Genomic DNA, 23,553 nt, shown 5'->3' with positions numbered 1-23,553 from the left:
CGATATTATGCACCACAGAGGGTGAAATACCCAAGATGCTTGCAACTGCTCATTGAGGAACAAACTGTTGGTTGAATTATTCATACATACATTTTTGGTATGATCATAAATGACTTCCTGGATGCTCCTTGTTTAAGATGTTTAACATTTAACATGTATCCATTCAATTTCATCAATCAATTTCGGAATGAGTTCATATTTACAAAAAAACAATGAACGTTATGGGGTAAAACATTAAATGCTCTGTCTATGTACTGTTTGCATTTAAATACAGGTCAAAATGGGTTTCAAATCATTGCTTGCTCTTTTTATTTATATTTCACATGCTTTTCCAACTTTTTTGGAACTGAGATTTGTATATTTGTCTATGTTTTGGCTTGGCCATATCTCCTCTCCTTTAGGGCAGCCCAGCTTCCTATTTATAATTACCATCCGATACCAGGTTCAACAATCAATACTTCATTAAGTTATACTTCATTAATTTCAATCGGTTGTGCTGGTTGTGGAACTGAACAAATGCATGCAATAGCTGAGAAGCATTCAGGGGAGGAGGAACAAAACCTACGTTCTTCTAACCAGCTCACAAGAATCCAATAATGTCTTTGGAAATAAAAAAAAAATTCTTGTAACTTTATTGCATAAATATCTATATCTATAAATATATCATATATATATATATATATACATTTATAATATGCTTTTGTTATTGTGGGTGATAACTATACATTCTGATTTAATGTGATTATTCATTATAGTCAGGCTGTATGAGTATCGCACTCCATTAGCTAAAGCTTGTGCTTTATCAATAAGCCATTTACAAGCTGGCCGATCAAAAGCAGTTTGCTCAGAAATGAAATGTGATTGACCGTGTCAGACGGACCGATCTATAAAAAGCACAATGAAATCTTCGCCAAAGCACATTTCAATATCATTAGCAACAAGTGAGGCAGCACTAATGTCCATGTGTCCAGCCTCAAAGCTGGATTTATGAGCATTTAATAGCTTCTTCACAGATAAAACCACATACAGATGAGTATGTGAGGATTCTGTAATTGCTGGCACAAAAGCTCAGAAATATCATGACTGATAGATCATTAGTATCGGCACCTTAATGAAGCAGAAAGTGAGTCAATTCGTTAGGATTCAACCCAGAACTGAAGCCAAACTGAAAAGGGCTCTAATTTAACATTAATAATAATTTCCATTTCCATTCATTACATTCATTTAATTTACTGGCAGCATGAGAGCATGCAACGAATAAAAAATGAACCCTCGCAGCCATAGCTGGAGATAGCAATAGTATGGTGTAATTGTAAATTGATTATTTCTCACTCGCAGCTTTCAATTAACATCGCAATTGTGAGTAAATACACTATATGGGCAAAAGTATGTGGACACCTGACCATCATACCTACATGAGCTTGTTGGACATCCCATTCCAAAACCATGGCCATTAACATGGAGTTACCCAACTCAAACCCCCCTCCAATCCCCATTCTCCGCCACTTCGTTGCTAAAACTGTCGTCACTCTTCTGGGAAGGCTTTCCAAAAGATTTTGGAGTGCGTCTGAAGGAACTTGTGCCCATTCAGTCAAAAGAGCAGTTGTGAGGTCAGGCACTAATGCTGGACGAGAAGGTCTGGCTTGCAGTCAATGTTCCAGTTCATCCCAAAGGTGTTCAGTGGGGTTCAGGTCAGGGCTCTGCACAAGCCCCTGGAGTTCCTCCACACCAAACTTGTCAAACCATATATTTATGGAGAGTGCACAATCATGCTTGAGCAGGAAAGGGCCTTCTCTAAACTGTAACCACAAAGTTGGAAACATATGATTTTCTAAAATGTAACTGAATGTTGTAGCATTAGTATTACCCCTCACTGGAACTAAAGGGCCAGGCACTAATCCTGAAAAACAGCCCCAGACCATTATCCCTGCTCCACTAAACTTTACTGTTAGCACTATGCATTTCAGTAGGTAGTATTCTCCTGGCAAACCCAGATTGGTCCATCAGACTGCAAGATAGTGATGTATGATTAATTACTCCAAAGAACAAATTTCCATTGTTGTAGAATCCAGCGGGAGCGTGCTTTAAATCACTCCAGCTGTTGCTTGGCATTGCATATACTGGTGCTAGGCTTATGTGCAGCTGCTCGGCCATAGAAACCTATTTCATGAAGCTCATGACGCACAGTTCTTGAGCTGATGTTGCTTCCAGAGGCAGTTTGGAGCTCTGTAGTGAGTGATGCAACAGATGATGCAACAGGTGATTTTTACGCACTACATGCTTCAGAACTCGGCTGTGAGTTTGCATGGTCTACCTCTTCATGGCTGAGCTGTCGCTCCTAGACACGTCCATTTCACAATAATAGCACTTACGATTGACTGCGCAAACTGACTTATAGCAAATGTGTCATCTTATGACAGTGCCGTGTTTAAAGTCACCAAGCTCTTTAGAATGATCCATTCTACTGCCAGTTTGTCTATGGCTCTGCGCTTGATTTTATACATTTTTAGCAATGGATGTGGCTGAATCACAACCTCAATCATTAGGAGGGGTGTCCACATACTTTTGGATATAGAATATTTTATAATGATGTTTTTAAAAATCACAAATATACATAATAGAAACAATTATAATTCCTCTAATCCCTAAAAAAAAAACTTTAATACAGCATTAATAAACTATATTAAAAAGTTACTTCAATGTAGTTAGAAAACATGAAAATTTATTGAGCTGGTGTGCATATTCTTATTTGGGAATAAAAATATTTTTACAACATTTGCTATTTTTGATATAGAAACAAATGAAAAAAGACAGAAGTGCAGACTTAAATGTCAATCATTGTGGAATTATGTAGATAATAATGTGATGTGTAATGACATTTAAATAAGACAGCAAAATAACTAGAATTACTCTAGACTTCTAACATTTGAAGGGTCCATATTCTATTCTACTACTTTTTCCCCCTGAGGACCATTTATTATGTTTTGCGGGTTTATGTACCAAAAAAAAGTTTGTTTTTTTTATTGTTTTTTTTTTTTAAATCATCATTTTCCAACCTCTTTTTATCCATATGGACTATTTTTGTTACTGCACCTTTAAGACTTATATATGCAAATTGTCTCTGTTCTGATTGGCCACTCTGTATTGTGCTTCATTTAAAAAGCAGTGTGGGTTAAAACAATCCTTGGGTGGGGCTAAACTGCTCTAGGCTGAAAAGGTGGAATTATGTAAATGTGCTGATCATAAAATCACCTGACTAAAAACGGTCTGTTTTTGCAGTTTACTTTCCATATATCATTGGGGCATAGATTGGGGCATGGACTGGGGGGTGAAGAGGTGGTTTTAAAACTTTAACAATAAAAAAAATGTAATTTAAAGGTTTTTAAATAGTTATGTCTGAGCTCTCAAAGAGGAAACTGGATGAAATAAAAAGCCTATTATGGCATCAAAAATGTTCTTCATGGCCTGTGACAACAGACCAGAACCACACAAGGCTTTATGGAGGTGAGATTTATTCACTGCAGGGCTTTAAAGCAGCCAATGCTGCTGCTCAAGGCTACACTAAAGGCAAAGGTCAAGGCTTGCAGTGACGGAGTAACCCAGGGGTAACAGTGTTTCTCAAAAGCAAGTGAGAAGAATCAGAATCAGCAATGTGACATTGCATTCATTGTCTCTTGATGTCCAACTCAGGATTTGAAACCAAACTAAAAGCCTCTTAATCAGGCACATGACAATCCAACCCAATTGATAAGAGGCCTATCCATCAAATGGCAAAAGAATATTCAAAATTCAAGCTTCATATAAGATAATGAAATTGAATTTGTTTTTCCGTGAGTGCTGTCCTTGTATTGTGACCAATCAAAATAGCTCTCCACACCATTTCTGAATGTACAAGGTAGTCTAATTGACAGATCCCAAGCCCTGCCTTGTTTCCTTCCAATCTCTGTTTAGCAAGCATTGCTTTCTGCCATTGCCCTAGTCAAGCTCTTTCAGTTCTTTAGCAGCACCCCAGAATTTGATATGGACATAAGCAAGACCAGATAGCCATGTGGTCTGGAAATTTGATACTTACAATGTTCTTTTACTGAAATACCCAATATGCTACAACAAAATGTCAAATCAAATACCTATGTATGCATATCAAATCATCAAATGTAAGATATAAATGATCCACAAGCATTTTACATGCCCCCCATCCATAATAGCATGCTTTAGCACATGATGCTTGATGGTTGTTTTTATTTGATTTTGTTGTTACATCTCAGCTGTTTGATTCTGACTTATGTTGACTGAAGTTATGCCATCTTCTTTGGGGTAAGTACTTTGCCTGTCCAGAGTGGAACCGTCTATATACTGAAGGGTGTTGCAGTGTTTGGTTATGTATACCATGCAAAGTAAAACAGCTGCAAAACATTCTCAAAAGTTTTTCAGCAATCCAAGTCTTGAGTCTTTGAGCCTTAGTCATGTCTTGAGTCTCTGAGGTGTGAGTCTAAGTCAAGTCTCAGGCTTCTGAGATGCAAGTCTGGAGTTAAGTCTCATGTTTGAATGAGTCAAGTTTTAGGTTTAAGATGCAAGTCAAGTCTGGGGCGAGTCCAAGTCAAATCTTGAGTCTCTAAAGAGTAAGTTGGAGTAAAGTCTCAGGTGGAAGTCTCAGATTCTGAGGTATGAGCATGGGTCAAGTCTCAAGTCTCTGAGGTGTGAATCAAGTGAACTCTCGAGTCTCTAAAGAACAATTTTAAGTCAAGTCTCAGGCCTCTGAGGAGAAAGTCAAGTCTTGGGTCTCTGAGGAGCAAGTTCAAAACAATTCTTGGGGCTCTGAGGAGCAAGGTCCAGACTTGAGTCTCTGAACAGTAAGAATGAGCCAAGTCTCAGGTCTCTGAGAAGCAAGACTGAATCAAGTCTTGGGTCTCTGAGGAGCAAGATTGAATCAATTATCAGGTCTCTGAGGTGTGAGTCTAAGTTAAGACTGTGGTGAAAGTATGAGTGAAGTGTTTAGTCATGAACTTTAATTAAGCTTTAATTTTTTATTAACAATTAAGCTAAACCTGCTATATCATATGTACAGAATACACTGCAACATACACAAATATGTTATGATGTTACACTATTATAGCTTTGTTATTATGTTTTTATTGCCTCAGTCTGTACATGAACAACAAAACAATTACATCACATCATTATTGTTTAGAACTTATCTGTAATTTACCAAAACAAATGTATCATACCTATGCTAGGTGGGTCATTGGGTTAAATAGTAAACTATCCAAACTGCGTTCTAACCTACCTTTTAGAGATTTTTATTAGGTATCTTTGCATATTTAACCTAATACTGAAACAGTTAAATGTCAAATCAAATCTGAAGTAGCTGCAAGTGTTTAATGAATGGCATGATGCAAGATTAACAGCCAATGGTGTTCCGGTTAGGTCAGAAACTAAAGGCAAGTCCAGTTTTGCACATAGCTTGGGGTCCCTGAGGAACAGGTTGAGGACCACAGGGAAAAGCAGTTCTTCTATAGCATCACTCCAAAGAACAATTTCTGACACCCCTATTTTGAAGAGTGTAAGTGTGTGATGTGTAATATATACACCTTTGAACCACAATCCCTCTGAGAATAAATCCAGCACAATCTGGATTGTGGAGAGTTCTGACAATGTCTAACCGCCAGTAATTGAAAATTTGCCTTTCTCCTCTGGATCCAGTTATATAGGTTAGCCTTATAAATCACAAACTGCTATTCTGATTACGTCCAGCCTCTATAATAAATGATCAAACTGTGGTCATGAATATGTATTGGTGACCACATAATAAATGCCTCCTGAGAGCCATATCAGAGGGGGCTTGGTAAACCCTAATACATTTGTGATAAGTGGGAGAAGACAAAGAGAATAAACTTACTTTGTTATGTAGCTGTGTCAATGAAGTAGGACTGGGTGAATAATATCTTGATATTTTTCTACCTTTTGCTGATCTAAGTGATGATATTCATGTATTCTCTTCTAAATGACTTCATAAGAATAACAAGGACAAAACAAATGTGTCTCCGAATACAATTTACAAAAGATACTGGTTTGTTCTGGGTGTGTTCACTTGAAGCAAAACTATGACTATATCATAAGGTGTGCAGGAACCTATTTGTAATTCATATTTTCATGTGATAGAACAGGAAAACACCAACATATGGAGATCAAGGAACTCCACCAGAAGAAAAAAGGCACTAATTTCAAATTTGAATCAGTCTAAATTCCATTTCTCAAAAATAGAGGGCCTGATTTATTCAATGTCATCATATTTGTGGTAGATGATGCTCTGTCATTTGTCATCTGCACCAGCTTCTCATATACTGTAATGACTCAGTTTATGAATGAGTGCATAGGAGCTGTCAGTACACTGCTTATGAGACGTGTTTATTAATGTAATAGTGAGACTGGTTCACGTTTATTTATGTACATGGTTATACATTAATTCATTATGTCAATGATTTATTACATTATTACTTGTTTTGGGTTTTTGTTGGGCATTTTTGGGCCCTGTTCTTGTGTTGTCAGGCATAATAATGCTAAATTGCAGAGGGGAGAGAAAAGAAGAGAGAAAAAGAGATGAGAACAGATGAATAAAAAGAGAGAGAAGATAAGAGCAGAGGAAAGTAGCGGAGTGGAGAGGAGAGAAGAAAAAACAAGAGAAAAGATTAAAACGGAGAGGACAAACAGAGAGAGGAGATGAGAAGGGAAAAAAGAGGAGATGAAAGGAGAGGAGGGGAGAAAAAGAAAGAAGGAGGAGAAAGAAGCGGAGATAGGAGAAAAGAGGTGGGGAGATGAGAAAAGAGGAAAATAGAATAAAAAAGGAGAGGAGAGCAGAAAAGAAGACATAAGAGGAGATGAAAGGAAAAGAAAGAAGAGGAGGAAAGAGGAGAGAAGATCATCCATTTTGATTTGTTGCATTCATATAAGAGGAAAGGAGAAAAGAAAAGAGAGGACAAAAGATGAGAGTATAAGAAGGAGAAAAGAAAAGAAGAGATAGGAGAAAATAGGAAAAGATAAGAGAGGACAAAAAAGAAAATAGGACAAGAGAAAAGGAGAGGAACAGAGTAAAGAGGAGGAAAGAGGAGAGAAGTTTACTCATATTGATTTGTTACATTTATACTGAACCATTTTCGGGACAATGCAAATATACTCATACTCATGTGACAAAGAGGGATGCAAGACTACCACAACTGCCCTTTAACAGGTCAGCTGACCAGCTGTAAACTTAATAATAGAATATTACGATCACCACAATGTTGCCTAATGTGTCTCCAGTAAGAATTTGATAGATAAGCCAGAGCTACAGTAAGAGTGAACCTGCATTACTACAGTCCATATGCCAGAGTCTGTCTGTCAGTCTGTCTCTTAAAAGTCGTCTGTCTCCACTAATGGAGCAGAAGAAACCCTGCTCTTCAGCCAGACAGTTTCATATCTGTATGTAAATCCTCAATATTAATAGCAAATTATAGCCTTTCAGCTAATTCACTCCCTTTATTTTACTTCCACATCTCTCTCTCTCGCATTCCCTCTGTAGAGGACGAAACAGACATTACAATAAACAGACCTCCCATCCTCCTCCCTAAACTGGACTTAACAAAAGGCAAACAAACAGGTCAAGTGTGGAAATCAAAGGGTGACTAGAAGTGTGTCTGTTTCTGTCTGTATCAACAGTGTCTCTGTTCATGAGATGAGATGAGATGAGATGAGATGAGATGAGATGTGATGCGATGAGATGAGATATGAGAGGAGAAGAGAGATGAGAAGAGAGGAAATGAAAGGAGATGATAGTAAAGGAGGTGGGGGTGGGAAGTGAAGACTGGAGGAGAGGAGACGAGACAAGAAAAGATGTGATAAGATGAAAGGAGATGAGAGTAGAGGAGGTGGGGTGGGAAGAGGAGAGGAGAGGAGAGGAGAGGAGTGGAGAGGAGATGAGAGGAGAGGAGAGTAGACAAGATGAGATGAGAGGAGAGGAGAGGAGATGAGAAGAGAAGAGATGAGAGGAGAGTAGAGGAGGGAAGATGAGAGTAGAGGAGAGGAGAGGAGAGGAGAAAAAAAATCATTTATATTGATTCATTACATTTATTACAATTAGGAAAGATAAGAAAGGATAACAGAGGAGACAAGGGGAGAGAAGAGGAAAAGAGGAAAGCGGAGATATGAGAAGAAAAGAAAAGAGGAGAAAATAGGAGAGAAAGAAAGAGGAGAGGAGAGGAAAGAAGAAGAGAAAACGAGCAGAAATGGGGAGAAAAGAGGCGAGTGCTGTGTTCTCTCTGTGGTAAGTAATGGGATTTGGAAGCTGTTAGAAAGCTCATTCAGGCTGTTAGAGCAAAAGCCATTAGCTCGATTAGCTGAGGTGGAGAAAGAGAGAGAGACAGAGAAAGAGAGACAGAGAGAGAGAGAGAGAGAGAGAGAGAGAGAGAAGGGGAGATATGAGTGTGTAGCGGGGGCTACAGAGCATTATGAGGTAAAGTGTGTAATTATGACACTTCACAGGCAGAATGTTCCATGTTTCTATACAAAGCCTGCGTGTGTGTATGTGTGTGTGTGTGTGTGTGTGTGTGTGTGTGTGTGTGTGTGTGTTTGACACTGCTTAAAAGAAATTACATGGCTGTCAGTGCTGTGCACTGGGGGGAGAGGAAGCAGGGGGGCACCTTCTGTTAAAATGAAACTCTCATTGGTCAGTATGACTGTGTGTAAGGTACCGCACACATTTCCTACATCATTCTTCTTAAACGTCTTACGCTGTGTTTATGTGTATATGAATAGGTATGTGTATCTGATACACACTGGACCCTGTTCACACCTGTACTTTGTGCTGTCAACAAATTAAATCTAATTGCATTAACACAGTTATTGCCAAATAACTGTGTTTACAGAAGTTTACAGAAATTCTGTCAATGTAAGTGGCTTTTGGTGATGTTATGCAAATAAAATGCACCCCGCCCTCTGAAATCAGGCTTGCACAGAACTCAAAAGTGCCTTTTCGCAATTTTCTATCCAAAATCTCCAAATTCCATGTATTTTTTTTGTTTAGATCTAAAATACATTTTGTCTCAATTACATAATTCTATCTGGGTTCTTTATAGTGCACTACTCTTAAATCGTAAGATTTAACTACTACAAATTTTCTAATACTATGAAATCAATGGGTGAGGAAGTGACCTGAGCAGAAGATTTCAATTTCCCCCATTCTACTGTTTTTGTTATAATGCAAATGGATGGAAAAGGGTTTTGACTGGCCTTTGGCTGGATAATTAGTTTTCCAACACACCAGTTGTCAACTGAACTCACAAATCACAGTGTGAAGGCAGATGAGAGAACTAAAGTGGAAATGCTGAGATCTGCCCTCATGTTAGATATCTGAGTTCAACTGACAAGTATTGTATTGGAAAATTAATTGAGGTGGAATTTTCAGAAGTCACCCTATAATAATGACATGTAGTTGGAACACAGCTACTCATGAAGGGTTTTCTTATTGTTACTATTTTTATTCTTCAGAATGGCAGTGAATCGAAGTTAGGAAATAAGGCAAGCAGGAAATTATTCAATCTATTCTCTACTTTAGATTCTTCAGAGTAGCCCCTCGTTGCATTGGTGCAGCTTTTTGTACATGCTTAATCTTAAGAGTTCTCAAGAGGAGAGAACTGGGATGCTTTTCCAAAAGGCTTGAAGAAGATTAAAAATGCTGAGACCTTGTTTGCTTTTTGGAGGAGCATTTCAAAAGTCAGAAACCATCATTCATTTATATTAAATTAGCCATTAAGTACAAGCTATTCATTTTTCTGCATTAAGAAAAAAAAAGAAGAAAACATATTTGTAAAAGAATTTCATAGAAGGCTCAGTAACTATTAATAATATTTTTTTTTCTGTATTTCCATCTTTCTACCCTTTTCAGAATACTTGTTTTAAGTTTTTCAAAGAAATTTGCAGAAATATTTTTCCACACAAGGTTAAGTTCAGTCATAAATGTTTATTGCGTTTTCTGCTTCTCACGATTCAAGTAATCCCAAACACATTCCATCCACAGTCCATTGTTCTGAGAACATCAGGAGCTTCATCTGACTCTCTTCATGAATTTCACTCTCAGATGACCCACAAATGCAGAGCATCTGGTTACCACTGCATGTTAAGATGGCCACAAACTATTAGAATTGTCTCATTCTGAGCATTCTGGCTATCTGCATGTCAGTGCATATACACTTTAGTGCAGAGGGTTTAATCTGTCTGGCATGAAAACTTTTGCAAGCAGTTACTTGCTCTGTGTGCAATGATGCATCCTTCACTGGATCTCTGAATTTCATGGTATTGCATGTTTAAAAAGATTTTTGGTAGTTACTAAATACAAAATATCTGCATAACATTTTGTTCCTCACAGAAAATCTCATTTAATTATTATTGTTTATTGTTTGTTATTATGAGGCGGCACCTCACAGCCTGGGTTCGATTCCCAGCCGGGTGACCGGGGTCATTTCTGTGTGGAGTTTGCATGTTCTCCCCGTGTCTGCGTGGGTTTCCTCCGGGTACTCCGGTTTCCTCCCACAGTCCAAAAACATGCAGTCAGGCTGTTTGGACGTGCTAAATTGCCCCTAGGTGTGAGTGTGTGTGTGACTGTGTATGTCTGTCTGTCTGCCCTGCGATGGACTGGCGACCTGTCCAGGGTGTATCCTGCCTTCCGCCCCAATGACAGCTGGGATAGGCTCCAGCACCCCACTGTGACCCAGAAGGATAAGCGGTTTAGAAGATGCATGTATGTTTGTTATCCTTATTCTTCTTCTTCTTCTTCTTATTATTATTATTATTATTATTAATTTATTTAATTCTTTTTTCATGTCAGTCATGCACTTTCCTGTCAAAGTAGACAATTCTTGGTCAATTAGGATGGCGGCACATGTATATGCTGTGGCTGAGCACTCCACAAAACGTAGCTCTTTAATTAGCTTTTCACAACAGCTTTTGGTGTCTTTCTACCATTCTTCCATTGAGAGCATCCTGACTTATGAAATACTTGTGTGGTACGGCAACTTCTAAAAAGGCTCTGCAAAGAGTCATAAAAACTGCAGAGAAAAACACCAACATCGATCTGCCTACTTTGGAAGACATCCACAGGTGCCTGGTAAAGGCATCCTGCATCATAAAGGACCAATATCACCCAGCACATTACCTGTTTGAACTTCTCCCCTCTGGGAAGAGATACAGGTCCACAAGACTGATGAATAGCTTTTATCCCAAAGCCATTACCACACTGAACTCTGCACTGAAACCGTGCACTTCAAAGCCATTACTACATTGAACTCTGCACTGAAACAATGCACCTCAAAGTCATTACTACACTGAGCTCTGCACTGAAACAACCCACCTCTTAGACACAACTGTGCAATATCTTATTTATTATTACTTATTTATTTGAACCTGTGAAGTACACATTTTTTAAAGGGTTGCATATGGTTGCTAAGAGTGCATGAGTGAGCTGTATGCATGAATGGTAGATTTTATATATATATGTGTATTTATGTGTGTGTATATATATAGAGCATTGCTTCAGGTGCTGCACCTGATTTTCATTGTGGGTGAACATGCAATGGCAATAAAAGGAAATCTAAATGGAAAACAACAAAATGTATCAGACCCACTGACAATAGGCTTTTGATACTAAGTCAGAACTCACTATTCTGGGCAGTTGAGTAGAAGTGAGCACATTCAAACAAATTTCCAGTCCTTTAGAGATTTGTCTCTACAGACTACTCTATTAATTCTTAATTCATCCAGCTTGTTCATTAAATAATTGCAAAGTAAATTATTAAATAAGAGTGAAAGCATTTCTATTGTATTTCTTTGTGTTTACTTTCAGACCTCACTGGACACATGGCTCTTAAATGTTCGTAAATTTAGTAATTTTGTTTTGTCTTTTCTCTTTGTTTTGCTTAAATGAAAGAAAGAAACTGTTTTTTTCAAATACAGCTTTTAAACAAGTTCCATTGATTATTCTTTTGATGAAACAAGTTGCTTGGAGCTACTTCAATGCTGTGAATTTGTACATCAGCAAAGTACACTGAGTCTGAAGTATCATTTGAAAGCAAAACACAGCACTGATCGCAGCATACTGTAAAAATGATTTGATGTTTTGACTTAAAAAGTAAGTGGTTGCCTTAAAAATTTGAACTTGTAATAGTATGTTAACAGAGCAAGGCCAAGTTGGTAGACACAATTTCCAAGTGTGCTAATGTCCTGCAATGTCATAATATCAAGCTATAGCCTATTGCTGACTGCAGTGTAGTCATCATCCTACCCGTTCCAATGCTTCCGCACTATGGTGTTATGAAACAATAGCAAAACTATGTACATATCAACCAGAATGCTGATTTTTTTTTTTTTTTTAAATAAAACTTTGCAATGTTTCTTTAGAAAGCTTGCACCCACTCACCACAGGCACATCTTTTGGACAAAAGAAAACAACATAACCGAAATCAGACAGCTGAAGTACACAAAGATAGGAGAAACCTAATAACCCAAAGCTAATCATCCTATGCTAAAGCATACTGCCACAGCAGGCATGAAAAATGTTTAAGGACCATTTATATCTTGCCTTTGATGACTCAATACATTGAAGCAGAGTTTTATTTTGGTATTTTGACACAACCTATTTTAGCATTTGTAGTAAGAAAGCATAGGTACCTAAATTTAAAGAACAGTGACAACAATGACTTCATTAAATGTAAAAAACTGGGGATGGGGTCTAACTTTTACATCTTCCCCAGGTACATCTTTTGACCACAGCTATAGTTTCAATTTCAAACACTGGCAGGCAGATAATGAACTGAAAGCCTGAGGCAATAGTAGATAGCAACAATTACTAAACAGTGATTGGACAGCTGAGGAAATAAGGTAGAGCTTAGCAGAGCATGTCATAATACAGTGACAGCACTCACAAAAACAAATTTCATTATCTTAAAAAATACAGCTTAAGAAACATTCTGTCCCCATTTGATTGAGTAGGTTAATCTGTGGCTATGCCAAACATTAAACCCCAGCAAGAAAGGTAATGTGATGGGTAAACAATTTCCGTATGGGTACTCTGGTAAGGTATGGTTTACTTGCCAGTGAAAATGACAATAATTTCATCATCACAGATTTGTGATCATACCACGCTGCCTGGTGGGTAAATGGCAGTGTGATGGTTCTAGGTAAACAATGCTATTTGCCTTTGTAGTATTTGGCTGCTTGAAATCACAAAGTATGAGTATGAAAGTGTGCACACTCACGGCATTGAGGCCACATAGCTGGTAGCAGGCCATGGTGACAATGACAGTGATGGTTTGCCAACGCACGGCTCTGTTCCTGAAAAGCTCCAGAGCTGAAGCCATCTGCAGTGTGTTCTGAGCCCTGCTCTCCGCATGCACCTCCTCCAGCTCAGCAGAAACATCCGTCTTACCCAGGAAGGCCTTAAACGCTGGAGGGAAATGAGACAAGTGAGACTAACAATAAGGGAAAGAAAGAAATAAGAAAGGGCAAAAAGAGAAAGATAGCGAGACGTTCCTTGAGAGAAACCACTGGCACTGATTAAAGCAATCTGTCAGAATCGTTTTTTGTCTGTCCTTTTGTGACCTGAATAAATAATTCAAGAGAATTATTCTCTATTCATCAGAACTTTCTGAAAGCAATGGAATTCCCAAAATCAGATTAAACAGAGAATTAGCTTTTTGTCATTGTCACTACACTGCAGGCCAGTGCTTGGTTTTATCTCTCATTAAAGTCTTGTCAGAAGTTATTTTAAGGGGGAGATATGGGGACAGAATCTTGAATAACCTCCATTCCTGGAGGGGAGACAAGTAATTGGGACTTTAGTCAATCGTTACAGCTATACAGCTTTAAAGTTCGGCAAAAATTGCACATTTTATTCACCTTACACCAAATGAAGTCCATTGGCTAAGACATGTGGTTTGGTGCCCAAAGTTTGCTCTTTAAGTTCTGCACTAGAGCTATGAGGCTAAAGTAGCTAATAATTAATAAAATCTTATGTGGTTTCAGGTGCAAAGTCATGCTGGAACAAAAAAAAAAACCCTTCCCCAAACCGCTGCCACAAAATTGTAATCCTATAACTGTCTAAAATATCTTTGTATGCTGCAGTATTAACATTAGCCTTCACTGGAACTATTTGACCTATTCCAAACCCTGAAAAACAGCTCCAGACTATTATCCTTCTTCCACTAAACTTTACTGTTGGCATTATGTACTTGCAGAGTGTTTTACACCACTCCAGCCAAAGCTTGGCATTGCACATAGTGATCTCAGGTTTGTGTGCAGCTGCTTGGCCATGGATACCCATTTCATGAAGCTCCTGATGCACAGTTCTTGTGCTGATGTTGCTTTTAGAGGCAGTCTGAAACTCAGTAGTGAGGGATGCAACAGAGGACAGTCATTTATTACATGCTACACTCTTTAACACTTGGTGGACTGGCTCTGTTTGTCACTGAGCTTGTCAGTACGACCCATTCTACTGCCAATGTTTGTCATATGGCAATTGCATGGCTATGTATTTATACAACAGGTAGCAATGGGTGTAGTGGAATAACCTGAAATTAATAATAAGCAGGGATGTCCACATACATTTGGCCATAGTGCAGGATTTTTGGCTGAACTGTATAGAGAAATATTCAAATAAAATCTTTTCAATATGTCCTTTATCTTACATAGCTATCCGCTCCTGCTGTTGAGAGCTTGGTTCCTCTGTGATGGACCCACAGAGCTCATCTGAACCACAGTCTGGTGAAATCTGCATGAACAAGATTACATATCTGTTTCATGCTGGTTTGGACAAAACAGTCACACACTGCAAGCAGTCTCACCGAAAGTCATATAGAGGGGACATGTGTGTGCATGTGCGTGAGTGTGTGCATGAGTAATTCATCATTTTTCCAGTCCAGTCTATCTTTACCATATCTCTACTACCACATATGTACACGTGTATTCGTATTCTAAAACATTACTCAGCTTATAAAAACACTGAATATTTTAACACATTTCCACTAATAGAGACCCCCTGCTGCAGCTGATAAAAATTGACATAGTGCTGCTTGACCCCATGTGAACCAGCTTCACTCCAGGCTTCTCTGAAGAAGAGCATCAGCACCACGAACAGCAGCTCACTGTTCAGCACCAGGGCTGCGGACAGCAGCATGTAGGACAGCATAACCTTGTGTCAGTGTAACCAACAAAACTAGTGAAACCACTTTTTAAATATATTTATAACCAATATATTGGGCACAGAGAAAGCCAGTTCCACAAAAGTAGACAGATAAATTGTGAATTCAGTCATTCATTCATTCTTTTATTAGATGGGTTTAAAATTACATTACCCATCTATTTGACTGGAAAGAAGACAGTTACAGCTCTCATATGACACCCACCTTTTGAATGTCGCTTATGAAATATGAAAGTTATGAAGAATATGACAAAGTGTGTTTTGGAACCACCGGTGGTCCCAATGAGTTAAAAAGGTTAATATTTTACCTTTGATTTTTGTAAATATATGCAAATTCCAAATTTGATGCCTGCAACACATTCCACAAAAGTTAAGACAGAAGGAATTAAAGGCTGGGAAGTTTGTGGAATGATTACAAAGACCTGTTTTGGAACTTTCCACAAGTAAACTGGTGAATAGGTAACAGATGATGCTATCGTGATTGGGTATGAAAGTAGTATTCAGAAAAGGCTTACTTTTGAAAAACTGCATGAGCAAAAAGTCCAACAGTTTAAGAACACCATTACTCAGTGCATGACTGCAAAGAATTAAGGGATTTTTACCATCTATACTGTATATTACTATTAAAAGATTCAGAGAATCTGGAGAATTCTCTGTTCATAAAGGGCAAAGACAAAAACTAATATTGAATGCTTGTGACCTTCAATCCCTCAGATGGCACAGCATTAAAAACTGACATACTTCTGTAATGCATATACTCTTATGGGCTTCGGAATACTTAAGATAACCCTTGACAGTAAATACAGTTCGTTGCTACATCTACAAATGGAAGTTAAGACTCTACTATGCAAAGCAGAAACCATATAGATCACCAACAATCAATAGAATAACAAGCCTTAGTTTTTAATAAGCCTGGGATTGTAAGGGGTTAAGGTGTGCAGTTGGACCTAAAGACCATTGTTTTACTCTTGATGGTACATTTACATTGTTTGTAACTTGACAAAGTTACATACAAAGTTACCTGTACAGTACCTTTTTTCTAACAGTGTGGGGGAATGTTGGGTATGGCAGAGGATTTTGAGAGATTTTGGCCTCCGTTGTGGTTACTGTTCTGTAATTCTCACTGTCTTTATTTTATTTGTTATATTTTGTGATTTTTGTGATAACGCTTTAAATAATGTTACAGATTTGTTTTTTATGTCCAGGTTCTCTAGTTTTCCATGATTGTTTGCACCAAAGTGAAATGATCACAGGCAGCTGTATCGACATTAGGCTCAGAATTTAGCTCCATGCTATTGGAGGCTCTAATCTAACACATCCTTCATGTGCAATATTCAGACGATCCTTAAATCTTGGATTAGCCGGATCAGATGGGTTAGATTAAACTTCACTGAAGCAAACCTCTAAAGATTACATCTCACCAAAGCAAAGTAGAGCAACAGCAGTATTGCCTTTAAGAATAATCACTCGAGACCAACACAAGCTGTGTTCTCTTCTTGCATCATCATCCTGCTCACTCGTGTCTTCTAGAATTGATTTAAAAGTTCTTCTGTTTCTTTTTAAAGCTCTAAATCTTTTGCCACCTTCATCCATTCCACATCGCCTGACTGATTTTATTCGAAATCTCTTCATCATTTGCAGGAAATGTCTGAAGTAAAACATAAAAAAAGTGGAGAAGCACCTTTTGTGTTTATGCTGCAAAGATCTGGAGTTCTTTACCTGCTCAGATCTTTACCTGGAACCTTCATCTGACCTCTAAAAAAATATATATATATATATTTTTTTTTTAATTTATTTATTTTTTCACTTTAGCTTTAAGCTGTTTTACTGGTTTTTTTTTTTTCATTTATGCTTTTGCAATTTGCACAAATTTATGTTAAATCTTGAGCTGCAGTCCTACAGGAAAATATTATATTTATGTATATGTTTGTTTTTATGTATTTAAAGTCTGCAAGTATTTTAGTACTACTCTAATTTCATTATTACATTTTGGATGGAAAAAAGGTTAAATCTCTCCCATTCGTTAGGACTTCAGGAGCTGAACAGAAGGCCTAATGTACCAGATTAACTACTAACTACTACTAACTACTTTTGATTTCCAATAGGTGGAATCAATTTCTAACAAAGGAAAAGTTACTCTGGGTCTCCTGGGGGTCCTAGATATAAACGTATATAAGTGGTATCCTGACCAATGGATTTCAGCCAGAAGTTAGCAATGGTTAGTTCACGTTTAATTTTGAACAGCCAAAAAGGTTCATGTGAAACACTTAGCATTAACATAGAGGTTCAACCACTGATAAGTATGATCATGTCAGTAAAAGGAATTAAGAACAGGTGAGAGAGAGAAGGTGTGAGAGCTCCACACTGAGTTCTAAATTGTGACAAACCAGAATAACAAAAAGTAGTAAGGATAAAGAGTCCTCTCTTAGTTATGCCCCAGTGCATGCTGGGAGCATGGTAGGGTCCTGGAACACCTCTGCGATAGACAGACTCTTCCCCATTAATTCACCTCCAACAGGTAAAGGTGAGAGTACACTGCATGGTCCCACCAAACAACAAAAACACAAAAAAACACAATCTCCAGTCTAGCTGCCTCAAAGACAATTCAACTCAAAATAATAGAGTGAATCTCCTACAGCAAAGAAGTTTAACTTATTTTGTGCTTAATCGTAGTTCAGAAGAACATTCGTTGATATACAGATTGGAATGTTCTTATAACCTCTTTTCCAAAATAGTTGGGATGCTAGGCAATGCAGTGATGTGCAAATAATTTAAACCTTATATTTATTTTAAAATATTATTTAGACAACATATTGAATGTCCAGAAACTGAGAAATTTAGCTGATCCGAAATCTATCCAAATTATTAGCAATCTTAGATGTTCACCTACATAAAATTTCACTTTGGACCAATCAGAACAAAGTCTGTGGCATTTTTCTTTACTTTACTGAAGTATGTATGATTGAAGACATACTGCATTGTAAATGTAAACAGTAAATGTAAACAGTAAATGTAAACAGCAAATGTAACAGTAAATGTAAAGGCCCTGAAACACAGCCTTGAGGGACACCATGCTGAATTCTTCTACGATTTGAAAACTCCCCATTCACTGTGACGAATTTGTAGCAGTCTATCAAGTAAGACCTAAACTGGGCAAGAACAAGTCTGTCTATACCAAACTTGTCCATTAAAAAGCTACACTCACACAGACTTTTCTGCAATCTGAGGCAACCAGTAAATCATTGACCACCCTAGCTAGTGCTGTATCTGTACTATGATGTTTTTTGAAATCCAGACAAAAATAAGTTATGCTTACTATACTCACTTAAAAACTAACAGATCATTTGGGCAAAACCTTTCTCCAAAATCGTAGGGCGATAATTAGAGAGATCAGAAGGGTCAAGGTATGGCTTTGCAAAGGCAAAGATCCCAGTGCAAAACGATGACAAAGTGCAGAAGACAAAACTTCAAACTGAAGCATTCACATTAAATGTGTTTGTGTAAACAGCAACCAAAGAAAATGAAAAATCACAGAATGAATAATACATAAATAAGTGGTGTGCCTATAAATTGGTTACACGATGTGAGCTATTGTTTATATACAAAATCTAATGGATGGTTCACCGTCACCTTCATACATATTCTATCTAGTGAAGCAAATTCTTCAAAATAACAATGCAGCTGCTTCATATGGCTTTCTATTCACATACACTGACTGTAAACAATGATGCACTCACACAGAGATGAGGAAAACTCCAGGACTAAGACGACTGCTTAATCAAAGCCATTTGTGCTTGTGTCCTTGACCAAAGATGGACGACTCTGCCTGTAAAAAGGTAACTTGCTGAATTAAGTTAGCGGGGGAGTGCAGACAGTCATGCATGAATCCAGCTGAGTGCAATATGTTGAACCAGTGGGTGACTTTTTAATCATCCTAAGAGTTTCATTAAAGCATTTGGCTTGAGTCAGAAGGATAGAATATTTGTGAACATACTTTGCACTCTGGGTCTGAGGTTTGGACACCCCTGATGTATGTTCATCATCTTAAAGACATTTTGAACTAAATGCTTATGTTTGTTTTTGATACAAACATAAATAGTGAAGTTGATATATATGTATAAATTTATGCTCACATGTAAACTGATAATCCTCTTTCATCCCTCAACTTAACATAACATAACATTTCACACCGTGTCCTGGTTAAACTGATAACAGAGTTACATGGAAAATATTGTCAGTGAAAAGGTCACAAGGGGACCTGCCGAAGGTTTTATGGTTTTGGCTTACAACGTTTTTTAAATTCACTCATGGAGGAGACATGTTGGGCATTGTAAGAACAAAGAGTCCCCAGAAACACCCTAATTTGTCAGATTGTCCACTATTTCATCATTAGAGCTCAAAAATGTGATAGACATGTGTTGGTTCACTGGTTGTTCTACACAGTAAATAAAATGCCTATTTTTGCACTGTAGGAATCGCAACACCTGGTTTCTATCATCAGCATTGTGAAGAATCTGGTAGAAATTGTAAAAAAAACTGTAAAGAAACTGGTAAGTTTCTCTGGGATGCACCAAACCACTCTTTGTTTGTACCTAAATGATTGAATTATGCAAAATTGTGTAATTCCACTTTAATGAACTACCTGGAGTTAATTAAGGTTTGGGTTAGAGCAGGCATTAGGTTTAGGTTTAGCGTAAAGTTGTGATGCATTTTTTTGGCTTTTTGGTTGAATGTCAGTTAAAGTCAAGCTAAACATCTACAAAGCACCTACAGTGCACTATCCAAATAAAGTGTCACCAAATTTATTTCCAAAACAAAGATTCAATGTAGAAAATATTTTTGGAAATCCCTCCTCAGCAAATGTTATTCAAAAGTCAACAAGGTCTCAAGGTCTTAGGATATGTGGAGATTCTTCTGTCCTGCTGGACAAGCATCCCAGGTGGTCCCTCATGAAGACACTTGAAAGAAAACCAAGAGAAAGTAAAGCTCCATCAAATCAAAGTAGCACTACTTCAAACATACATACATACGCACATATATATATGTATGTATACATATATATATATACATACATACATACATATATATATATATATATATATATATATATATATATATATATATATATATATATATATATATATATAAGTGATATATTAGATATATAAGGAAATATTAGATATATTGACCAGATTTAAGATCATTTCAAATGACAAGTTCCCATTTTTGCACTGCATGCTCACTGGCAAGGGGAACTGGTCTGTGGAGCAGTGGACCTGTGTTCTCTGGAGTGATCAAGCTACAGCCACTACCTTTGGGATGAGCAGGGGTGGTGTTTATAATCCAGAAGTAATCATCCAACATCACTACCTGACCTCATGTATGCTCTTTTGGCTGAATGCAATCAAATCTCACAGCACTGTTCCAACATCTAGTGAAAGTCTTCCCAGAAAAGTAGAGGCTGTTACTGCATGGGGGGCTGTTTTAGGATGAGCAGTGTCTGACTTTTGAATATTTTCATAGCTTTGATGTCTTTACAATTATTTTAAAAAAGTGGAAAATAGAAAAAGTGCCCAAACTTTGTCTGCTTTAACTTGTACTGTATGAGCAAAGGATAAAAGTCTGGTATGCCCTGCAGTGCTTGGTGGCTTGGTTGATCTGAGTTGGCTGCATTTCACCTTTCATGATTTCTCCACCGCAGGCCAGGATAGGAGACCCAGTACTATCAGAACGAAACTTTACAGCAGAGCGCGGCAGAGCAGGAGCGAATCATTAAAACAAGTGTATAACAAATGTTTCACACAATTGATTTTTCCAACCCTTGTCTTGCCCGAGGTTGGAGCGAGTTCACCTTGCACTTACAGATCTGAAAGAAAAGAGAAAACACAGGAACAAAGAAAACTAAAGCTACTCCTGAGAGAGCTGGACAAGAGGCCAAAGCAGCACTCAGGGCTAGATGTATGCCAGATGAGCTTAAAATGTGACTTGTTGCAACATTCAGTTATCTAAGGCTGTAGCTAATTACACAAACTGCACAGAGTAACTCTTCAAGCTTTAACCTATAGAAGTTGCAATTATTGCTGACAATAACAAAAGGGCTTGTTGAAACGGAGAGATTCTGTTGAAAGTGCAGACTTTAACTTTCAATCGATTCCACATTTTAACATTAACCACTTTTCACAGTAGCCAAATGAAATTTCTGATTGTCTTGGAGGAAGTTTATTAACTGGACTATGCATTTTTCTTCACTAATGCACCATGTCACCATTTTGGTAGACAAGCTATAACTCTGAGTGTGCTCTGACAGAGCACCAGTATACTTCACCAGTACTGCATTTACAACCCTGCAAGTGGATTGAAAACAAGCTAAATACACCAGAATGACCACAAAAAGATACAAAGACATGCAGATGCTTTAGATGCATCTCCAGAAAATGCCACAAGAAGAAGATTAGCTAGATTGGTGGACTGGATCTGTATAGCCTGCACATCTCCGGAGTTCAGAACATTCCAATGCTAATAAAAGTGGCTACCAGAACTGTCAAAGCTCTAAAATAATAAACTCATACATAAATATTGAGCTCAAGTCAGCTTCTTATTCGCCAGCTTCTCATTTGAATTTTCCATTCCACCTTAAATGGTGCTGCAGTTACACTGAGGTGCCTTAAACAAATTTTGAAAGCTAACATCAATAAATGCATCGATTTAGCTCAATAAATGATCCTTAATCAACAAATACCTCAAACTTTTGCCTGGAGATGTTACTGAGCAGCTATCATGCAGCACAGCGAAGATGTAATCAGTCACTGGAGCTGCTGATCACCTCTCACTGGCTGATCTAATGCTGTGTCCCAAACCACACACTTCTGTACTTCCTACTACACTAATGAGTGCACTTCTAATGGTATATGTGCTAATTTCTGCAACGTGTTTTACTGCCTTTGCTGGATCAATCATGGCTTTGTTATCTCATTACAAGTAGCCACAGCACTGATGAATGAGCTTGAGGTTGCCATCCAAAACAGTGGTAGCACAATTGTGACGTAATCGGAATACTATCAATAAACGGTTTTCACAGCTGGGGGTTCTTACCCTGTCCCTTACACCCCTCATTACTCACTAGCAGCTCAAGAAAGAGTCAAAACATTTCACACACAGAGAGACAACAGTGTCCTTATTAATCTGATAGTAGAGTTACAAGTAAAATTATTTTATTTCATTATATTATTTAAAAATATTCAAGTCAGGTCACTAGGTGGCCTGAAGTAAGACTTGACAAAAAACAGAAATATAAGACATAGGTGCAGACTCAAAAAAATTGATACAGAATGTAAATCTAATATAAACTTATACAGACTCAACTATGTCATTAATTATGTAATAACACAGAGCAGAAACTGAAGCCAGACCTGGGCCGCAGAGACCTGGACACATGAGATCTGGCTTTCTGTTGGGTTAGCAGTCCATAGAGACCACTGCTCAATCATTTGATAATATCAAAAGAGAAAACCTACAAGCTGCTTTGACAACAATGGGTTCCCGACCTCATTCTGTCAGTCGACTCTTTTCTACTCATGCTGAGGCCCAGATCTGCAGAGTTCAGTAAACCCTGCTTTGCCTGGTGCAGAGATCAATACACGCTGCATTGCCCAGCACACCGAACATAGGACACGGGAAGCTTTCCAGCACAAACGGAGAACAGAGGCCACTTCGGGACGACAAAAAGGAGAAAAAGAGAAGTTCAAACGAGAGACAGGGCACGATTCAAACGCCCATTGTAGCCCTCCTGGTGCACCTCCCTTTCATTCTTCAGATGAGCCCTCAGAGCTATGTGCAGGAGAGGGGAACGTAACTCTGCCTTTTTTATTTAACAAGGCTTGTGTACCTGCTGTCCTCTTGGGAGGAAAACAGAGCAAAGGCTTTAAGGTTTAAAACCAAGACCCTCACATCTGTTTGCATGAAAGTTGAAACCAGAGCAGCAATAAAATATGTAATGTCGTATATAAAGTCAGGATTGTATTCCTAGCAGGCAGTGGAAAGTAAACCCTGACCCAAATGAACAATTTGTGATGGATATGACATGATATCGGCTAAAAAATGACCAGTAACACTTTATTGCTTTAATTGCAAGACGACGTAAGAAGTAATATGAACTTAATGACATTGCATTGACGTGGCAGATGTTTGTTCTATTTATAACACTCTCATGAAGCACTGTTACAAGTCATGGATGTGAGAGGCAGAGGCCCAGTTAAAAAGAGCATATATCAGTTACTTATTTATGTTTTTAATTATTTATTTGCAGGTTGGGTAGTAACAGAATATATGTAAGA

The 23,553-nt window shown here is 37.9% G+C and overlaps 1 protein-coding gene across 1 annotated transcript in view; it reads right to left on the bottom strand.

The window, feature by feature from the left end:
• slc2a9l2 (solute carrier family 2 member 9, like 2) overlaps positions 1-23,553 on the bottom strand; it is a 269,938-nt gene that overhangs the window by 118,991 nt on the left and 127,394 nt on the right. Inside the window, exon 8 of the mRNA XM_036590228.1 lies at positions 13,281-13,468. Within this exon, the coding sequence (XP_036446121.1) occupies positions 13,281-13,468 (188 nt within the window). The remainder of the gene's footprint in view (positions 1-13,280; positions 13,469-23,553) is intronic.

This window comes from Colossoma macropomum, unplaced genomic scaffold (genome assembly GCF_904425465.1).
Source record: "Colossoma macropomum unplaced genomic scaffold, Colossoma_macropomum, whole genome shotgun sequence".
NCBI lineage: Eukaryota > Metazoa > Chordata > Actinopteri > Characiformes > Serrasalmidae > Colossoma > Colossoma macropomum.
Note: the sequence above shows the minus strand (reverse complement) of the source record. Positions and strands in the feature narration are given on the sequence as shown.